Source organism: Anser cygnoides, chromosome 17, assembly GCF_040182565.1.
Source record: "Anser cygnoides isolate HZ-2024a breed goose chromosome 17, Taihu_goose_T2T_genome, whole genome shotgun sequence".
Taxonomy (NCBI): Eukaryota; Metazoa; Chordata; class Aves; order Anseriformes; family Anatidae; genus Anser; species Anser cygnoides.
The window spans coordinates 1,122,279-1,141,677 of record NC_089889.1 but is presented as its reverse complement, the minus strand read 5'-3'; the positions used below and the strand labels follow the sequence as shown (position 1 = coordinate 1,141,677).

Sequence of the window (19,399 nt, the reverse complement as noted above, 5' to 3'; positions counted from 1 at the left end):
CATTAAAGTCACCAGGCGATGTTAATGGTGGCTGAACTCTGGGGAAACTGCACCCACCCGTGGTAATAACCCTGAAGTGTCCCCACATTCTTGGTCTCACACCAAAAAGCTCCTTTCTTCCTTTCCATGCCGGTCCTACCCTAATTGCTGGAACCTGAAATGCAGAAAATCAGGTTAAATTTAAACGTAAGTGTTGTGCTTTTGTCTGAAGACACTGCAATAGCAATTGCGACGAAATGCCCGGGGTGAGCCAGAGGATCACCGTGCCTTCCCGGAGGACAGCTGGGGCAGGGCACGGGGCTGTGGGGGCAGAACCTTCACCCCCGCTTACACCCCAGGCTGCACGTCCCCGGGCGGCCCCGCTGCTGGGGTTTGACCTCCCTGGGTTTGCACTCGCTGCCCCTTTGGGCTCCGGAGCCTCGCTGCCCCCGTGTCCCCTTGGCGCTGCCCTCAGGAGCCCGAGCACATCCTCCCCATCGCGTTGCGCGCATCCCCTGGCAACTGCAGTTTCCATGGGAAATGTCGCCGCTCGGCTTCTGCTGGCTTCCTGCAGCACCTCGCGGAGCCACGGTGCTGCTCAGAGCTTATTTCCCACTGTGGGCTGCAGCCCAGCCAGACCCACCGGTGGGGCAGACGTCCGCGTTTCAGGCAGTTAGCTCCCCGGCCAGGCAGCGGCGGTGGCACGGCTCTGCCTGCCCTCACCTCCCGCACGCGGCTTTGCCCCTGCCCGAGGAGCGGCTTCGCAGGCCCGGACGGTGCTTTGGTGTGGGGGGCTGGAGGAAGGCGGTCGTGTCTGTCCTCCATCAGGCAGCGGCGGGGGGAAGACAATAGGGAAGAGCCGCGGGCTAATCAGGCTCTGAAATAACCGTATTTGCTGATGGCAATTGCAAAAATAAAGGCTTTTCGTAGCGGCCAGGCAGAGAAACAAACTCAGCGTGAGCGAGCAAACCTCTCTGAACAGCTGACCTCTAGATAAAGAGACCAAATAGCAGCTCTGAAACGGCACGATAAGGCCACCAAGTCCCAGCAGAAAGCCAGCTTTCAGGGAATCAGCACAGGTTCATTACTGCTTCCCCGTAATAAGCACGTTTGGGAGAGCAGCGGGCTTTCAATCAGCCGCCGCTCTCTGGGGGGCTGATTTTGTGCCGCAGGCACAGCTGTAATTTCATGCCCAGAATCGCCGAATTCCCACTTTCCCCCCCCTCTTTTGCAGACGGCAGGCCGGAGGCAGCGCTGCTCCCCGCCAGCCCTGACCCCCCAGGCGCGGAGCAGCCGGCGGACGAGGCGGTGGGCAGCGCCGGGGGGCCGGGGCACGGCGCAGCCCTCAACCTGCTGCCCCCGGCGGAGGACGGCGCTGAGCCGGCGGCAGAGGCACCCACGCTGCCCACGCGGAGCCACGTCCCCCCGGCACCCGCTGCCGCCCCCGGGGCTGATGCAAAACAAACTGTCAAGAAAAAGCTGCCGGCTCCAAAGCAAGCAAACGCAGCCAGGAAGCACCTGAAGCCCAAGCCCACCCTGCCGGGGCCCCCCAAGGCTGTGAGCGTGCCAGGCTCCAGGCTCCCCGTTTCCTCCCAGGAGCCGGCAGAGGCAGCGGCTGGGGGGGACGCACCGAGGCTGAGCCCTCCCGAGCTGCCCTGGGGGGGCCGGGACCCGACCAGCCGCCCCGTGCTGCAGATCTCCCCGTCCACCCTGCCGCCGGCGGCCGCTCGTCCCTTCCCCAGCGGCCCCAGTGATGCCGGCACGGCCCCGACCGCGGCTCCCACGGGGGCTGCTGTTGGCCGCACGGACAGCGCGGAGAGCGAGGGGAACGGCTCCACGCTGGAGGAGAGCCAAGAAACCACCACCTCCACCATCATCACCACCACCGTCATAACCACGGAGCCCACCCCGGGTAAACTGGCACGGGGAAGCTGTGCTGGGGGTTCGGGGGGGTTCCAGCAGCGGCGGGGGGCAGCTCTGCTCACTGGCGTCCTGGGGCCACCTGGAACCTTCCGCGCTTCGGGGGCGTGGGTTTCCCCAAAAGCTGCCCTGCAGAAGTGCCCGAGCGCCTCCGGTGAGAAGGGTTGCTTCCTTAGCAGTGGTTTTCCACTCAAAAAGAGGTGGGGTGGGTGCATGCTGCTGGCGGGGCCAGCCTGGCCCCCAGGGCAGTGTCTGACGCGCGTCCCCCCCCCCCAGTCCGCTGCAGCGTGAGCTTCTATGACCCCGAGGGCTACATCGACTCCACCGACTACCCCCCGCTGCCCCTGCACAGCTACCTGGAGTGCACCTACAACGTCACCGTCTACACGGGCTACGGCGTGGAGCTGCAGGTGAGAAGTGCGTCGGGGGGGGGGGGTCACCACGGCTCGGCCCCCCTGCACCAGGGCAGGAAAGGCTCAGCGGGCTGTGGGCAGGAGCAGGCACAGCCACCCTGGGCTCCTGTGCTTGCTAAAAGTGCCCATCCTGGAGAAAAAAATAGATAGTTTTCTTAGGCTCTGTAATAAATAAACTGTACGAGGGAACTGGTACATCCTGAACGTCAGCTATGATCAAAGCGCTAAAATGCCATACAATTAATTTAGCAATGAGGTGCTGCCAGGCGATCTGCAAAAGAGACGCTCAGCCCTCGTGGGAAGGGGCGAAGCAGCGCGGCCGACACGTCCCCTCCCCAGCCAGCATTGCTCAGACAGGCTCTGAGAAACTCCTGCCCTGGTGCGGGGCCACGTGCCTGATGGCTGGCAGTGAAACCACGTGTGCAAGCAGGCATCGCACACCATGCAAACGGGCGTTGCACACCATGCAAACGGGCATTGCACACCATGCAAACAGGCGTTGCACACCATGCAAACGGGCATTGCACACCGTGCAAATGGGCGTTGCACACCATGCAAGCAGGCGTTGCACACCGTGCAGACTGCGTGCTGAGCTGGGGAACCAGGGCTACGTTTACTTGGGAAGGGGTCTGTAAATGCTACGGGCTGGTTTTCGGGGGAGTGCAGAGCATGCAGCTGCGGCACACCATCAGCAAGGCCCCCCCAGCAGGCGCTGTGCAAATGCCTTAAAGCCTGGAGGAGGCTGGGGGGGTGCTGGGGAGCAGCGTGGAGGGGCAGGGGAAGCCGCCAAGCACCCTCGGCACGTTTCAGACACCGTTGGTTCAGGCTCTGTGCTCTGCTCTGCCGTCTTTTGTTGTTCCTGTGTTCTCCCCATGTCACAATTTGTATCCAATTAAAATGCATTAACTTTTAATCTGTGTAGCCAAGCACGGGCGTTAAAAAGAGCGGCAGTTCCAGCGAGCTGGTCCGTGCCGCCCCCTCGGCTGGCACACGCGAGGGGCTGACCTCGTGGTGCGGCCGTGGCCACGGGTCGAGCCCCAGTGGGGACATTACCCAGGTCCCAGCGGCACGGTGCAGCGATGGTGGTGGCATGGGGCCAGGCACTGCCATTTGTGCATGTCTCAGCCACTTCCCCGTGGCAGTAACCCTGCCTCCCCAAATCCTCAGGGTGCTAGGGACAGCCTGCGCCGCTGTAAACTCGCTGCTGTCCATAACCCACCGGGTGACACCGCTCCTGACCTTGCTCCCGTTGTAAGCTGAGATTCTAATGGAGCGTAAAATTAGCCTCCCCGCCCCCCGAGCCTCACATTTTGTTTTGCTGCTGCTTCTGAGGCTTCCAGACAAATGAAATCACGGAAGCGGGTCTGCACTGCCTGGGCACAGCCTGCCTGGAGCGAGCCCTGCCCACGCCATGCTCGGTGCTGGTAACGGCAGGGGATGGGGCCGGGGACAACCCCTACACCCTGCCTCAGTTTCCTGCCTGGTACCAGGGGGGATGGACTCGCTCTGTGCCCGTCTCCTGCTTGCACTTTGGGGAGTAATTAGTGTGGGCATGCTGGCAGTCGGTGGTCCTAATTACTCCTTATTTCCCACTAGAAGGGTGGGCTGGAGGGGCTGGAGGGCAGTCGGCACCACTGCCCATCCCTAGCTGGGGGGCAGCACCGGCAGAGACAGCCCCCACACCCCTGGTGCTGCCCGTGCCTCGCCTGGCACCGCCGGACTCCTGCATCACTTTTCGGTTCTTTACACATCCACGTACCGTGAGCTTCAGCGGCTCCGAGGCTAATTACATCGGGCAGGTGCTGAAGTAACACGGTGCAACTTCCTCGGCTGCCTCACAGTGCCGGGGATAACTGGTTAATGTTTAAGTGATTTTGATTAAATTCCCAGCCCCTGTAGTGGAGATGAGCAGGGGAGGCCGTGCAGGGCGGGAGGCGTGGGGCAGGGCTCTCCGGCCCGGAGCGGGGCACCAGGGAGCCACGGGGCTCCTGGGACTGGAGAGCCTGGTGCTGGCGCAAGCAGCCGCAGCATCGCAGCCCTGCGTGGAGGCAGGCTGGGAACGACCCTGGGCTGCTCCTCGGCTGCGCTGGGAGCAGTGCACGAGGCCCCTCTGCTTCCCTGAGGGCAGATCCTGAACCCTCTGGAGTACGGCTGAGATCTGCCTTTGGTGACGAGCGGGCACAAAGCCTGGCTGTCCCGCGGGGTGTCAGCGCGGTGCTGGGGCTGCCAGGGCCGTTGCAGGCAGTGTCCCCAGCACCGCCAGCATCCCTGCGCTGCACTGGTGCTCACAGCATCCTGCAGGGCCCCGCCGAGCTCCATCCCTGCCCAGGCCAGGGCCCTGCAGCAGCTCGAGTGGCAGAGCTGCCAGCTCCAAGAATATTTTGTGAAATTGTATTTATTTATTTATTTATTTAAATCTTGAATTTTCTTGGCAGGAAATAGAATTTCCCTAAAGAGATTTTCTAGTGGGTGAGCAAGCCTGCCAGTCTGAGTTAAGGATCCCTCCTGGCTTCCCAGCAGACTTTTCAGGAGCTGACACGGGTTCCGTCTCCGATCGGAGCAGGAACTTTTCCTCCGCAGCCCCTGGCAGGAAGCGGCGCATATGGAGCCTTTCGCAGCGGCTGACGGTCCCTGGCGCGCGGCCACCGCCTTCGTCTGGAGCTGCCGGCTGCTCCGGAAAGGAAGGGGTCCCCTGGGGGTGTCCGCGACCCAGCCCTGCCACCTCTCTCTCCGTGATGTCCCCATGCCCCAGCCTGGCTGAGCAGGGCTGGGCGGGCGGCGGAGCGGTGCCTGCGCCCCGTGGCACCCGCAAAGGGGCTGGGGACACCGCGGCTCCAGGGGAACGCTGCGCCTTCCTCCGCTCCTCTGGGCTCCGTCTGCCCCATGTCCCCCCTCCCCAAAGGCAGAGCTGGTTGAGGGAGGCAAGGAGGTGGTGGCAGAGCCGAGCTGCCCGGGAGTCCCCAGCTGCTGTGCTCTGGTGGCACCCCGCAGTGTCCGCTTCCTGATGTGCTGGAGCGGCTCGGAGCTGGGCAGCCTGTCTGATGCCAGCCGTCACGGGAGGAAGCTAGCTGGGGAACAGGTTTGTCTTTGATTTCAGAACAAAATGTGTTAGAAACCCTGGAAACGGCTGTGCGGTGATTCAGACCAGGCTCAGGAAGCAAAACTGCCCCAGCGAGAGCTGGAGGGAAGTCATTAGCGCGGTGCGGAGCCACTTAGCTGCTCTTGGATCCCAAACTCCAAATAACTCATCCCCGGCGATGGATAATTCACCCCGCTTGTTAGCGAGCACATCTGAGCCAGGTGTGATGCGTGCGCACGGCGTGCCAGGCAAGCCACGCTCCCAGCACAAAACCCGGAGGCGAGGAACTCGCGTGCGGCTGTCGGGTCCGGGGCTGCCCTCCTCTGCCGGGGCGAGTCTTCTGCCTGCACTCTGGAGGCGCTCTGCTGAAAAAAAAAAAAAAAAGGCAGCTCCTGGGTTGGAAGCACAGCCCAGGCTGGACCCGGGCTGGCTCTGTCCCTGCTCAGCCCTGTGCTGCAGCACCAACTCCAGCAAAGCCAACGAGGTGAGGCCGGGGCTGTTCCTGGCACCGCGTAGTGCTCAGGGGCAGGGAGGGAGCAGCGGGGCAGGCTCGGTGCCGTTCCTCCCGAGGAAGCCTTGCTTCTGCCCGCAGATCGGGGGGGCTGCACATGGGACGGCTCCACGCAGCTCCTGCCACGCGCCGCCAAAGCGCCCTGGCGCCATGCTCATGCGGCAGCCGCACATCTGCGCTGCGTGCAGCGGGGTGGGGAGACGGGCACGCTGGTGACAACAGCAACAAACCCTCCCAGTCACAACATCGCCGGGAGGGTGTGCAATTACAGGCTGAGGCTGCGGTGTGCGCTAAATATAGAGCCCTGGTCCTCGCACACTTAAGGAAACAAATGATCTGATGAGCATCTTTCTGCTGAAATGTGAGCCCATTTATTAAGCTAAATGGACGTGAAATGCAAATGTGAGGTTACTTCTTCAGCTTTTTCCAAATAATAATTAAAGCCTTTGGGGACTGCTCTTTAGGCACGTTTGCTGTGACTCCCCACCCGCTCCGGGTGCGGGACCCCGGGGAGGGTTCCTGGTGTGAGTGCAGGCAAGCCCTGGGCCCGACAGAAGAGCCCTGCTCTGGTGGCACTTGTGCTGCACAAGTGCATCCGACCTCAAAAAGCGTATCAAGCAAGCACGACACGCGGCAGCTGTGTGTGCCTGGGGCTGGGACGTGGCCGTGCTCCCGGCCCCCCGGGACGGCCGCCTTCGCCCCCGCAGCCTCACAGCTCTCTGCTCCCACCAGGTGAAGAGCGTGAACCTGTCGGACGGCGAGGTGCTCTCCATCCGCGGCGTGGACGACGACAGCCTGGTGGTGCTGGCCAACCAGACGCTGCTGGTGGAGGGCCAGGTGATCCGCAGCCCCACCAACACCATCTCCGTCTACTTCCGCACCTTCCAGGACGAGGCGGTGGGCACCTTCCAGCTCCACTACCAGGGTAGGTGCCCCCCGCTGGCTCCTCGGCCCCGCGGGGTGGGAACGTGCTGGGCTCTGCCCCCCGAGGCCGTGCACCAGCCAGGGCAGGAGCGAGCAGCAGCCTCCGTGGTGCCCTGGAGCAGAGGGTCTGACATGCGCCGCGGTGGTTGTGCTCCTCGCCCCATTGCTGTCCCCATTCGGCAGCTCTTGCTGCACAGACTCTGACTAAATGTCTATTTTTTCCTTGAGAAGCCATAAAAAATGCATGTGTTCAAGCAAATTTATTCTAAAATAGAAACTGGGTCTGCCCAAAAGCAGTAACAGGTGGAAAAGCAGCGGCGGGGTGCAGCCGGCCCCGCAGCGGGCGCTGCCCGTGGCACCGCGGGCGCATCCAGCACGCCCTCGGTGCTCAGCCCTGGCCACGGGGTGCCTCGGAGCAGCCCAGCCTCGAGCCGTGCGGTGTCGTTCCAGTGTTCATGCTGAGCTGCAGCTTCCCACGGAGACCCGACTTCGGAGAGGTCACCGTCATGGACCTGCACTCGGGGGGGATCGCCCACTTTCACTGCCACCTGGGCTACGAGCTGCAGGGCCCCAAGGTGCTCACGTGCATCAACGCCTCCCGGCCTCACTGGAGCAGCCCAGAACCGATCTGCTCAGGTGCGAGCCTTGCTGGCTGGGGGGGGTGTCGGCTCCCCGCTGAGCTCAGCGGGGCGTCTCCCCCCTCTGCGGTGCAGAAGCCCCCCCCATAAATAAGCGCACGGCCCCGCGCCCCTGCCCTCACCTCGCCCGTGCTCTGCGTTGGCAGCGCCCTGCGGCGGCACCGTGCACAACGCCACCATCGGCCGCGTCCTCTCGCCCAGCTACACGGGCAACCAGTCGAGCAGCATGTACTGCGTGTGGACCATCGGGGCCCCCCCGGGCCAGAAGCTGCACCTGCACTTCGAGAAGCTGCTGCTGACCGAGAAGGACAGGTGAGGTGCTGGGAGCCCGCGGTGGGGTCTGTGCCAAGCTTTGTTCTGCTTGGGGTGAGGAGCAGAGAGTTTTTTGGGTGCTGCCCAAGTATCACCAAAGCTTGGAAGCCCCGGCTGGGCTCAGCCCCACCCCCTGCCCTCCTGGTGCCAGGGCTGTGGGTGTCCCAGGGGCAGCTCCGGGAGGAGACCTGGTGAGGAAGGGGCAGAGGAAGGTCCCGGTGCAGGAGAAGAGGGTCCTGGCTGAGGCATTCAAGCACTCAGGAGGCAAGGTCTCTGAGCACAAAGGGCTGCTTGCTGTCCTGAGGACGTGCTTCTGGTGCTGGGGGGTCATGCAGGTGTCCTGCCCTCGCCACGTGCAGGGTGCTGCAGCGTGCGGGGTCACGCTCGGCCTCTCCTCCCCCCGACCACCCCGTGCCCAGCACGGCTCTTCACCAGGGCACGAGAAGCTGCAGGTCCCGGGCCGTCAGCATCCGTAACAGAAAGCGCATGCTTATGGCACTGACGCTTGTGTTTAAAGAGCGTTAGAATCCGGTCTGGCAACAGGCAGTAAAGCAGGTTTATGGCTTGTAGTAAAGCCAAAGGATAAAGCTCCTGTTTATGGCACAGTAAAAGAGACTTTTCTGGTTGGTGAAGTTTTGTTTGCATGATTTCTTTAAAATGCCGTGTTCTGGGCGCACCGGGGAGCAGGCGCTGGTGCGAGGAGGAAGGGCTGGGTCCCCTGCAGCCCCGTGTGTCCCCATCCCCAGCAGGCACCGCGTCCCCCAGTGCCTCCCTCCCTGGGAGCGGGTCCCAGGGGCCGGGAGCCAGGTCCGGGGCTGGCCAGGGAAGCGGTGCTGTCCCCGCAGGGACCTGGCAGATCTCCCCCCCATAACGCGCCGTGTGTCCTGGCGCAGGATGGTGGTGTACAGCGGGGACTCCAACCGCTCCGCCGTGCTCTACGACTCGCTGCGAGCCGACAGCGTGCCCTTCGAGGGGGTGATCAGCGACGGCTCCTCCATCCGGATCGACTTCCTCGCCGAGGAGCCCGCCGCCGCCACCGCCTTCAACATCCGCTTCGAAGGTGACCCCCCCGTCGCGGCAGACCCGAGGGCAGCGGGCGGTGGGGGCTGCAGGAGGGGTCCCAGCCCCCGTGCTCCGTGCGCTGCCGTCCCCGTGGCGCTGGGCACGCAGGGCTCTGCGAACCTCCTGTGGCTGCGGCAGCTTTGGGGAGTGTGTTCCCCTAGCAAGAAACAGGAATAGTGAAATCCCATTTGCTCCAACAGAGGGCCGTGTTGGTAAGCGTAGTGCCTGTGGGAGGTGTCTGTGTGCCTGGCACAGGGCTCCTCCGAACCCGACCCGAAAATGCCGGCAGGCTGTGGGAGGTGCGCAGCCCCCACGGCCAAAGGCCCCATCTGTCCCCGTCCCTTGGTGCCACGCAGGGCCGGGCTTGTCCTGACCCCTGCCCTGTGCACGTCGCCTGCCCTCCCGTGGTCACCGCATCCGTCACGCTGGGTGTCAAAAGCTCTTGTGATGGCTCCTGCGAAATCCTTTCCTTGTGCTGTTTGAGTCGCCCGGCTGTTATTTAAGTCCCACATTTCTGAAGTGTAATGATCTGTGCCCAGAGTTAACAGCTATACTTTTACACTTCCAAAAGCTCCTGGCAAGCCGTCAAACCATGCTGGCCCCCTCGTGCCTGCCACCCACAGCCCTCTCAGCGTCGGGGGGGTAGGACCCAGCGCCCTCACTCCTTCCCAGAGGAAGAAGCGGGGTCTGGTTAAGCCTGCGTGGCTCAGGACAGATAAGTGGTTGTTAATCCTGAAGTACACTGTGGGAGAGACCATTCGTGTGGCAGCGTGGCTGTGCGTGGTGGGGACAGAGGGACAGGTTCCAGGTTCCTGGCAGAGCCCCGGGGCTCCTCCAGCACCCCCGAAGCCAGGAGCGGGGAGGGTCGAGGCGCTGGGAGGCAGTGCCGTCCCCAGCCGGCTCCGTGCCCGCACCACTACCGGGGGGTTTCTCTCACAGCCTTCGAACGGGGCCACTGCTACGAGCCCTACATTCAGAACGGGAACTTCACCACCTCCGACCCCACCTACAACCTGGGCACCACCGTGGAGTTCACCTGCGACCCCGGGCACTCCCTGGAGCAGGGCCCCGCCGTCATCGAGTGCGTCAACATGCGGGACCCCTACTGGAACGACACGGAGCCGCTGTGCCGCGGTGAGTGACCCGCCACGGGGCGACGCCGGGCCCTGCACCGATGCCACGGGCACCGTCTGACCCTGCCTGCCTCTCCTGCAGCCACGTGCGGGGGGGAGCTGACGGCCGTGGCCGGGGTGATCCTGTCCCCCAACTGGCCGGAGCCCTACGCGGAGGGAGAGGACTGCATCTGGAGGGTGCACGTGGGCGAGGAGAAGCGGCTGTTCCTGGACATCCAGCTGTGAGTAGTTCCCGGGCACCGCTGCATGGCCCTGCCCTGCCGCTGCCCGGCCCAGCCCGCTCCGCTGCAGCATCCCCCCGCCCAGGGGCCAGCTCTGCTTCTGTTCTCCCCCCTCGGTGCTTCTCTAATCCCCTGCAGTGTGCTCAGCACCCAGAGGGAGGCACCAAGTGCTGCTCCAGAAATTCAAAGTGCTTTTGCAGCTTCCATCGCCTTGCAGCTTCCATTGCCTTGCAGCACCCATCGCGTTGCAGCACCCATCACATTGCAGTACCCATTGCCTCGCAGCACCCATCGCCTTGCAGCACCCATCCATAGTTAATTGCTCCTGAGATGGCTCCTGGGCCTTTCCCCAGCAAAGCCTGTGGGAGCAGCGCCACAGCAGGACGCAGCCACGCGCAGCTCAGAGCAAAGCACAGCCTCATCGTGAGCTGGTTCATCCGGGGCTGGGAAAGCCTGGGGAGATCCACGAGGAGGAAACCTCAGCTGGGTGCCTGGGCTGATGTGATGCAGGCGGCGCGGGGAGGCAAACGGGGGGGTGAGGAGGCAGGCGAGGCTCTGCCCAGCTCCCCTGTGCTGCCTTCTCGCTCCTGTGAGACCTGCATCGCTTCACCAAACGCACCAGTTCCCCTCCGACTGCCTGCCTCCCCTCAGGAGCTCCTCGTGTTGGGGCAGCCCCCAGCCGCCTCTGCCCAGGCGGGGGCAGGCACCGCGTCCTCGCCGCACCTCTGGGTGCTCGGAGGGCAGTGGGTTTTGGCACCGGGGGGGAGCCTTTGGCGTGATAAGGCTGCCCAAGCAAAGGGAATCTCCTCCAGGGCTGTTTTGGGTTTTCAAGAGGGAGGGCGTTTTTTCAAGTATGGGCTTAGAGTCATAAAGGTTTTAAGGCTTTCTGTAAAAATCACAAGTCGGAGCTCCCAGCGCAGCTCTTCAGGATTTGTGGGCGCTCGGGCTGAGCAGAACTGGAGGCCAGGCGATTTGAAGTCATCAAACATAAATGTCACCGAGAAAATCATGTTTGACAGAAAGCAGAGATTTACTACAAATGTCAGCTTGCCATGGGGATTAACTGGGCGCCTTCCAAGAACATTCTTAATAAAATGTTTGGGGATCAGCTCAGGCGTCTCCAAACAAGGCCGAATTAGACGGACGGATGTGCAGGGCAGGGGTCCTGCGGCGACCGAACACGTCCCGGGCCCATGGGTACTGAGCAGATGCAGGTGGCCGGATCCTGCCGGGAGCCTGGCTGCAGCACCCCAGCACCATCCTGCACGGGGCTGGGTGAGGGCAGCACCAGCTCTGGCCCCAGGGTGCTACGAGGATGCTTGCTTGAGCCATTGCACAGGACATCCATGGGCAGGAGCCCGGGCTTAGCAGGGGAGGTTGCTTCAGCCTCAAACCTGGCGGAGACGTCTCCTGTGGGGCCGGAGCACCCTGGTGCTGTGCCCTGCCCACGGGGAAGGGGAGGACGCGGTGGCCCAGCCCCTGTCCCTCTGTGAGCTGGGCGCTGGGTGTGCTCCCGGTGCTGGTGAGCCCTGCTGGCCGGCAGGACTGGGCAGGATGGCGAGGAGCAGGGGACTCGTGTGCCCTTTGCTGGGGAGAGAGGCGAGAGCCCTTCTGTCCCTGCCAGTGCCTTTTGTCCCCTCCTGCTTGGGGGGCAGCTGGGGACAGCCCCATCCGTGTTGCAAGCGGGGTGGACGGGGAATGCGGCCGGCGCTGCGCTGCTGGCTCAGGAGCAGGGCTTGCTGCCTGCCTGTCCTCCCTCCCTGCCCTCTCTCTGTGCCCTCCCTGCCCTCCCTCCCTGCCTTCTCTCCCTCTCTGTCCTCCCCCCGTGCCCTCCCCGCCGCCCCCAGCCCCCCAGCTCCATGGGCGGCCCCGCACCGCTCCCTGCTGCGGCTGGGGCACGGCGGGGGTCCCCCCAGCCCCACGGAGCCGGTGCTGCTCCCCTGGGGATGCTGGCCCAGGGATGCTGGGAGGCTGGATGCTCAGACCCTCCTCAGCAGCCGCAGCAGGGAGCTGGGGCCGGGGCTGGCGGTGGGGCTGCCGCTGGAGGAGCGGTGCTGACCCCCTGGGGACAGGCAGCCCTAGGGCCGAGCCCTAGGAAGGGGTGTGGGTGGCGCTGGGGCAGCAGGTCACCTCGCCGCCCCTCGGTCCTGCACCACGGCGTGCGGCTGACCGCCTGCCCAAGCTGACCGAGCTCTGCTTTCCAGCCTGAACCTCACCAACAGCGACATCCTCACCATTTACGACGGGGACGAGCTCACCGCCCGCATCCTGGGGCAGTACGTCGGCAGCAGCGGCCCCCAGAAGCTCTACTCGTCCAGCCCCGACCTCACCATCCAGTTCCACTCGGACCCCGCTGGGCTCATCTTCGGGAAGGGGCAAGGATTCATCATGAACTACATAGGTAAGGGGTGAGGGGGGCGGTGGGCACAGGGCACCGCAACGTGCAGCTGCTCCAGGCTGGTTCTGCAAGAGGGCAGTGGCATTTTGGGCCCAGTGCAACTGCAGAGCAGAACAGGGAGAGAAAAACCGCAGGGAATAGGGGTGCAGGACTCCTGCACACACACACACACACACACACACTCTGTCGGGCACAGAGCCGATGGCACCGAGGCACTGCAGTGACGCACCGTCCAGGGGAGGTCTCTAAAGCCTGTCCCTATGTGGGCTCCAGATGTCCCCACCTCCTTGCTCTGGCCACGGCTTGCACGACACCTGGAGACGTCTGTTCACCTCGTCCTTTGGCACAGCCACATCTGCCAGAGCGGGTGCCCGAGGAAGGGACAAGGACTGGAAGGGCTCTCCTGCCCCGGCTGCCTGCAGTCTCGCTGCCTGCCTCCCTCCCCACCTGTCTTCCCCCGGCAGGCTTCTTCCAAGCACGTTCCCTTTCTGCTGCCAACAGCCCCAGTTAGAGCAAACAGAGCGAGCTGCAGCGCGCGTCACCTGCACGGCCCCGGGTCCCCGCTGCAGCGCTTGGCCAGGCTCTGCCTGCAGGAGACCCTCCCCGGAGCAGCCCAGCTCACCAGCAGCAGCTGCACCGCTGGTGTCATGCGCCTGCAGTCAGAACAGAGCTGGGTGTTCCCAGGTTGCTCTTTTCGTACAGACCCCAGGGAAGGCACTGCCTTCATCAGCACAGCCCTGGCCTGGCTTGAGGGTCAGAGGCTGGGGAGACTCAAAGACCCCCCCCCCAGCTGCCCCTTCCCCCTGCCCAGAGGATACCCCGCACAGCCTGGGCTGCCGGCTGGGCTGCTTGCAGTGCACGGGGCCGCAGAGCTGTAGGGAGGGCTGCACACCCAGCAAGGAGCCTGGGCAGCAGCTCCAGGGGTGGCAGCCGGCACCTCCGTCCGCCTGCAGAGGTGTCCCGCAACGACTCCTGCTCCGACCTGCCTGAGATCCAGAACGGCTGGAAGACCACGTCGCACACGGAGCTGGTGCGAGGGGCCAAGATCACCTACCAGTGCGACCCGGGGTACGACATCGTGGGGAGCGACACCCTCACCTGCCAGTGGGACCTCAGCTGGAGCAGCGACCCCCCCTTCTGCGAAAAGAGTAAGTGCCCCTTGCACTGCCCTGCCCTGCTCCGCCGGCCCTGAGCGATGTGCTGGCCGTCCCCACCGCGTCCCCAGGATCCCGACCACATCCCCAGGACCCCCACCACGTCCCCAGGACCCCCACCACGTCCCCAGGACCCGCACCACGTCCCCAGGACCCCCACCACGTCCCCAGGACCCACACCTTGTCCCCTTTGCAGCGGCTGCCGGGTCGCAGCCCCGAGCTCATGACCCCGACGCTTCTTTTCCCCAGTTATGTACTGCACGGACCCGGGGGAGGTGGAGCACTCGACCCGCCTCATCTCTGACCCGGTGCTGCTGGTGGGGACCACCATCCAGTACACCTGCAATCCCGGCTTCGTGCTGGAGGGCAGCTCGCTGCTGACCTGCTACAGCCGCGAGACGGGGACGCCCATCTGGACCTCGCGGCTCCCACACTGCGTCTGTAAGTCCGCTGCGGTGGGGCAGCTTCTCCTCCTGCCTTGCCACTCGGCTCCTCCACTCCTAGGGGCTCTGGGACCTTCCCTGCCCCAAGACCGTGCCCAGCCACCTGCAGTGGTGCAGGGTTTCACCTGGCAGGCAGGCTGGGTGCGATCTCAGGAGCTGCCTCCCCAGCCCTTGGGCTCACCCGGGGTGTGTCGTTCCCTCCCAGCCGAGGAGTCGCTGGCGTGCGACAACCCGGGACTGCCGGAAAACGGCTACCAAATACTCTACAAGCGCCTCTACCTGCCCGGCGAGTCCCTGACCTTCATGTGCTACGAGGGCTTCGAGCTCATGGGGGAGGTCACCATCAAGTGCATCCTGGGCCAGCCGTCGCACTGGAGCGGCCCCCTGCCCATCTGCAAAGGTAGCGGCACAGCGGGGGCGCGGGGGCAACCTGCGTCTGTGCCGGGCACCCTCGGCTGGCCCGGGGAGGGGGAGCCCAGCCCGTGGCCACCACGTGGGGTGCACTGGGCTGTCTGCTTGCTTTCCTCGTGCTGCTCTCCCCGGAGCCGTTTGCCCAGGCTGAGCAGCGACGCTTCCCCCGGGTGTCCACGTGGGCTGAGGTGTGAGAGGTCGGCCCTGGGAGCTACCCTCGGCTCCGGTCTGAGCGGGCTCCGGTTGCAGTGTGCCTTCTGGACGTGGAGGGCCCTCCTGTTGCCACTAAGCTGCAGGGATGGGTTGTTCTTAATTCCTGCTTAATTCCTAATTACATGGAAATGCTCTCAAGCAGTGGCACTCCGGAGGGTAGAGCAGCCCAGGCAGAGCCATCCTGCTGCTGTCTTTTTGCACAGCCTGCTCAGTCGCCGTGCGTGCACTTACACAGACTGACTGCTTGTTAAAAGCTGAACGCCTGCAGCAGTTTGGGACCCACGGGGTATGGGGAGCTCAGGCCCGTGCTTTCCCGGCTCTAACTTCCACGGCAGCCACAGGCTGGGGCAGTGAATCCTCAGCAGGTAGAACACCGAAAGCAGCCAGCAGGCAGTGCAAGCCCAGTTCCCTACCAGTAACTCCCCATTTCTCTTCCAGTGAACCAGGACAGCTTTGAGCACGCTCTGGAAGGTGAGTGACACCTGCTGGATGAGCCCCTTGCACAGCTCAGCGTGCAGAGCTCTCCCTGCAGGGAGCTGAGCCCCCCCCTCCAACCGCCTGGCACCCCCAGGTGCTCCCCAGCCTAAAACCCCACGGCACCCCAGCAGAGGTGCTTGGGCTGAAACCGGTGCAGTAAGCGCTGCGTGCACGTGGGGGGCACCGAAGGACCTGAGCAGTGCGCCCCGGTGTGTGCCCTCAGCCCCGTTTGGTGAGGGGGGCTGTCTGGCACCTTGAGCTCCTGGGAGGACTGGTGCAACCCTGCAGAACATTTATATTTATATTTATATTTATATTTATATTTATATTTATATTTATATTTATATTTATATTTATATTTATATTTATATTTATATTTATATTTATATTTATATTTATATCTATATCTATATCTATATCTATATCTATATATCTATATCTATATCTATATCTATATCTATATCTATATCTATATCTATATCTATATATCTATATATCTATATATCTATATCTATATCTATATATTTATATCTATATCTCATCCATATTTATATCCATATTTATATTTATATTTATAAGGTGCCTATCAGCATATTGATAAACATTCTTTGGAACCCCTCTGATGACGGGGTAAGAACAGGAGGTGGCCTATTAGTACCCCAGCACTTCTGTTCCCACCAATTAAAAAAAACAAACAAACAAAAAAAGCGCCGAGACTGCCTGGGGAGGAGCAGCGGGCTCCTGCGGGTGCCTCCAGCCCAGGCAGACGTCACCTGGGCGAGGAGCGAGGGCAGGAGCGGAGGCAGAGGGGGGGCACCGGGTGCTGGGCAAAAACCCGCGTGCGAGATCTCATCCTTTTAGTAGCAGAAGCTGCTGCGGAGACATCGCTCGAGGGGGGAAACATGGCCTTAGCCATCTTCATCCCGGTGCTGATCATCTCCCTGCTGCTGGGGGGAGCGTACATCTACATCACCAGGTAGGGCCCTGCAGGGCCCCCCCCGGGGACCACCCGGGGCTGTCGAGCGTCACCTGGGGTCCCGCGGGAGGACGGGGTGGGTGCGGGCTGGGGTTTGCCCGGCGCCGTGCAGCCGGGTGACTCTGGCATCGCCCCGCAGGTGCCGGTACTACTCCAGCCTCCGCCTGCCCCTCATGTACTCGCACCCCTACAGCCAGATCACGGTAGAAACGGAGTTCGACAACCCGATCTATGAGACAGGGGTGAGTGCTGCTGGGCCCCTCGCCCCCTGGGGGCTGCTCCGCTGGCTGGGAGCAAAGGGTTTCAAAGGGTTTGCCGCGCGTGCAGCATCAGGACTTCAGGGAGCGAGCGGACAAACCATGAGCGGCCCCGGAGGCTTGCAAAAACCCTGGGCCGGGCAGGGAGGGGACCACCCCGGGGAGCAAAGGGACCCCTGGAGCGCCTCTTGCCCCCCGGGGATGGGGTGCTTATCCCAGAACGCGGCTGCTGCCCTAAAACGGCTTTTCCTTCTTTTCAGGAAACCAGAGAATACGAAGTTTCGATATAAAGACGGCGCTACGAGAGTCTCCAGCTGCGAACTTAATGTGCTCTCATAGAACTTCCTCAGTAACTAATCCAGAGACTACGTGGAGTTTGGTTGGACCCCTGGACCTGCTGTTGTCTTTCCTTTTGCCTCTTTATTGAAGATTTTACTGTTTTCTTCACTGTATTTATTCTATTTAAACTGCGATAGGTGTGCTGCAGAGCCCCGGGGTCTGCCTGGACCCCGGTGCAGGCAGCAGCGGCAGAGGGGGGCCGAGCCCCGTGCGCCGCACCCCCCCCCGCACCGGCCATGCACGCACAGAGGGGTTTTGCAGTACTTTTGTTGTTAAAAATTAAAAACGTCTCCATTGCAAGAGCCTGCAATTGATTGCTCAGAGCCGTCTTAGGCGCAGGGTTTGCCGCAGGGTCCCGCCGGCCCCGTCCCATGCCCCCCGTGGCAGCGGGCACCGGGCGAGGGGACCGTCCCCGTGCCGGGGAGCGGGACACGTCTCAGGAAAGCATCCAGGTGTGGAGCCCCGCTCACAACACCTGGGGAGCAGGGCACGGCCCGGCACCTGCGGGGGACATGCCGCTTCCATCTGCCCCTTCGCTTTGGATGACGTGGAGGACACGAGCAGGACTCACAGCTCTGCAGAGAAGCACCAGCCCGCAGCCTCTCCACAGCCCGGCCCAGCTCCTCCGGGAGCTGCAGGAGCGCTCCCCGGGCACCAGAGCACCTCTGCTCCCTGCTTCTCATCAGAAACACTGCGTGGCCATCACCGGGAAAGCCCAAGCCCGGCTGCAGGCTGCGGTCGGCCCTTCGCCCCGCGGCAGTATCTCAGGGTAAGCGCGACGGACCGGGCTCCCCACCGCCGCCCCCACGAGGGGCAGAGGGGCCGCTGCCTGCCCCGGGGTGCAGGCACGGCGCTGGGCAGCGGTGGGGCAGCAGCGGAGCCTCCGTGCCTCCACGCTCCTCCCGGAGCTCTGCCACGATGCCCTCGAGGTTCGCACGTGGCTCCCGGGCTGGCAGCTGGGCAGAGCCCGGGCAGCAGAAAGAGGCAGGGGATGGATGGAGGTGGAGGTCCGCTGGAGGAAGAAAGCAGGCAGCAGGGCTGGGCTCCGGCACGGGAAACCAACCCGGGGGCAGAGGGGGCAGAATCAGCCCCTCGGCACCACTCCGACCGTGAATGAACCCTGCAACAGCCGCTCTTGGGGCCTCGGCATCCCCGTGCTCCGTCACTGCAGACATGGGGGCGTTTGCCCCAGCCAGAGCTGGGTGTCCCTGGCACGTCCTGGGCTGCCGGTGTCTTTTTTTTTGTCCTTGTAGAACGGCAAGTGTGACCACGACAGTGTTCGGGAGTCTGTTTTAGGCTAGGGATGGTTAGTGCATCTCTGCAGTGTACAGCCGAGACTTAGTTTTTTTCCTTTAAAAACGATGAATGTGTGTTTGTAATTTGTAAAGGTTAAAAAAAAAAAAAAAAGAAAAAGAAAAACAACAAAAAAAAATGTGCCAAAAATGTACTAAGCATTTCATTTCCCTTCATACATGTCTGTTTTTATAAGAACAATGTGAAAATTGCTGGGATTAAATATTTTTGAACATGATAAAGTCCTTCCGTGGGAAGCTGTAGTGTTCGGTATAACCTTAACACAACTAGTTCTGTATTTTTAAACATCTGAAGTCCGTTTGGGGGGCTCTGAGCCACAGACGGGCCAGCAGCATGGCCTTGCTGCACCGGTGCTGCGGTGGCACGGGCAAGGGCTGGAGCTGGGCACCTCGCGCAGCTCGCTGCGGGGCCTCAGCACCTCTGGGCACAGATCCCTGGGGCCGGATCCTGCCCTGGTGCAGCCCCGCAGCGTCCCCAGCTGCTCGTCCCCATGGCACAGAGCTCTGGTGGCCTCTGTTCACCTGGTGCCTTCCCGCCTAGGTGTGCTGGGACCCGCCCAGGACCCCCCTGGGACCCCCCCGGGACCCCCTGGGACTCCCCTAGGACCTCCCCGGGACCCTCCTGAGACCCCCCCTGGGGCCCCTGGGACCCCCTGGGGGACCCCCCTAGGACCCCCGGGACCCTCCTGGACCCCCCCCCCCCTGGGACCCCCCCCCCTAGGACCTCCCCGGGACCCTCCTGAGACCCCCCCCCCCTGGGGCCCCTGGGACCCCCTAGGAGCCCCCTAGGATCCCCCTAGGACCCCCCTGGGACCTCCCCGGACCCCTCCCCCTGAGACCCCCCCGGGACCCGCCGGGCGGTCCCCGCGGAGGTGCAGAGGGGCTGGGGGAGCCCGGCTAGCACAGCCCCGCCGGGCGGGGGGGCCGGGGGCCTGATCCTGCCCGTGCCCTGCTCCCCCCGCAAGGCCGGCAGCCCCCCCTCGGCGCCGATCCGCACCGGATGCCTGCGGGCGGGGCTGCGGGGGGCTACCCACGAGGCCCCCCCCCCCGACGGCCCCGCTGGGGTGGGGGGCACCCAGCGGGGGCCGCCTCCCCCCCCCCCAGCCCCCCCCCGCCCGGCTCCGCGGCGGCGGGTCCCGCGGTGCTGCAATGCGGAGCGGGCGGGCACGGCTCGGCGCGGGGCTGGGGAGGGGCGGGGGGGGGCGGCGGCGGTGCCCCCGCTGCGC

The 19,399-nt window shown here is 63.4% G+C and overlaps 1 protein-coding gene across 2 annotated transcripts in view; it reads left to right on the top strand.

The window, feature by feature from the left end:
- Positions 1–18,444, top strand: part of SEZ6L (seizure related 6 homolog like) — a 40,712-nt gene extending 22,268 nt beyond the window's left edge. The window contains exons 2-17 of one of the 2 annotated variants that reach the window (XM_066978963.1): positions 1,214–1,891; positions 2,176–2,309; positions 6,635–6,827; positions 7,277–7,462; positions 7,611–7,776; positions 8,670–8,836; positions 9,778–9,972; positions 10,054–10,192; positions 12,397–12,593; positions 13,544–13,738; positions 13,994–14,185; positions 14,393–14,587; positions 15,250–15,282; positions 16,153–16,264; positions 16,404–16,506; positions 16,782–18,444. In XM_066978963.1, the coding sequence (XP_066835064.1) occupies positions 1,214–1,891; positions 2,176–2,309; positions 6,635–6,827; positions 7,277–7,462; positions 7,611–7,776; positions 8,670–8,836; positions 9,778–9,972; positions 10,054–10,192; positions 12,397–12,593; positions 13,544–13,738; positions 13,994–14,185; positions 14,393–14,587; positions 15,250–15,282; positions 16,153–16,264; positions 16,404–16,506; positions 16,782–16,811 (2,915 nt within the window). In that variant the 3' untranslated portion in view covers positions 16,812–18,444. Of the gene's footprint in view, positions 1–1,213; positions 1,892–2,175; positions 2,310–6,634; positions 6,828–7,276; positions 7,463–7,610; positions 7,777–8,669; positions 8,837–9,777; positions 9,973–10,053; positions 10,193–12,396; positions 12,594–13,543; positions 13,739–13,993; positions 14,186–14,392; positions 14,588–15,249; positions 15,283–16,149; positions 16,265–16,403; positions 16,507–16,781 lie in introns of both variants that reach the window. The other variant, XM_066978962.1, reaches the window with a different exon arrangement.
- Positions 18,445–19,399: the final 955 nt, after the last annotated feature.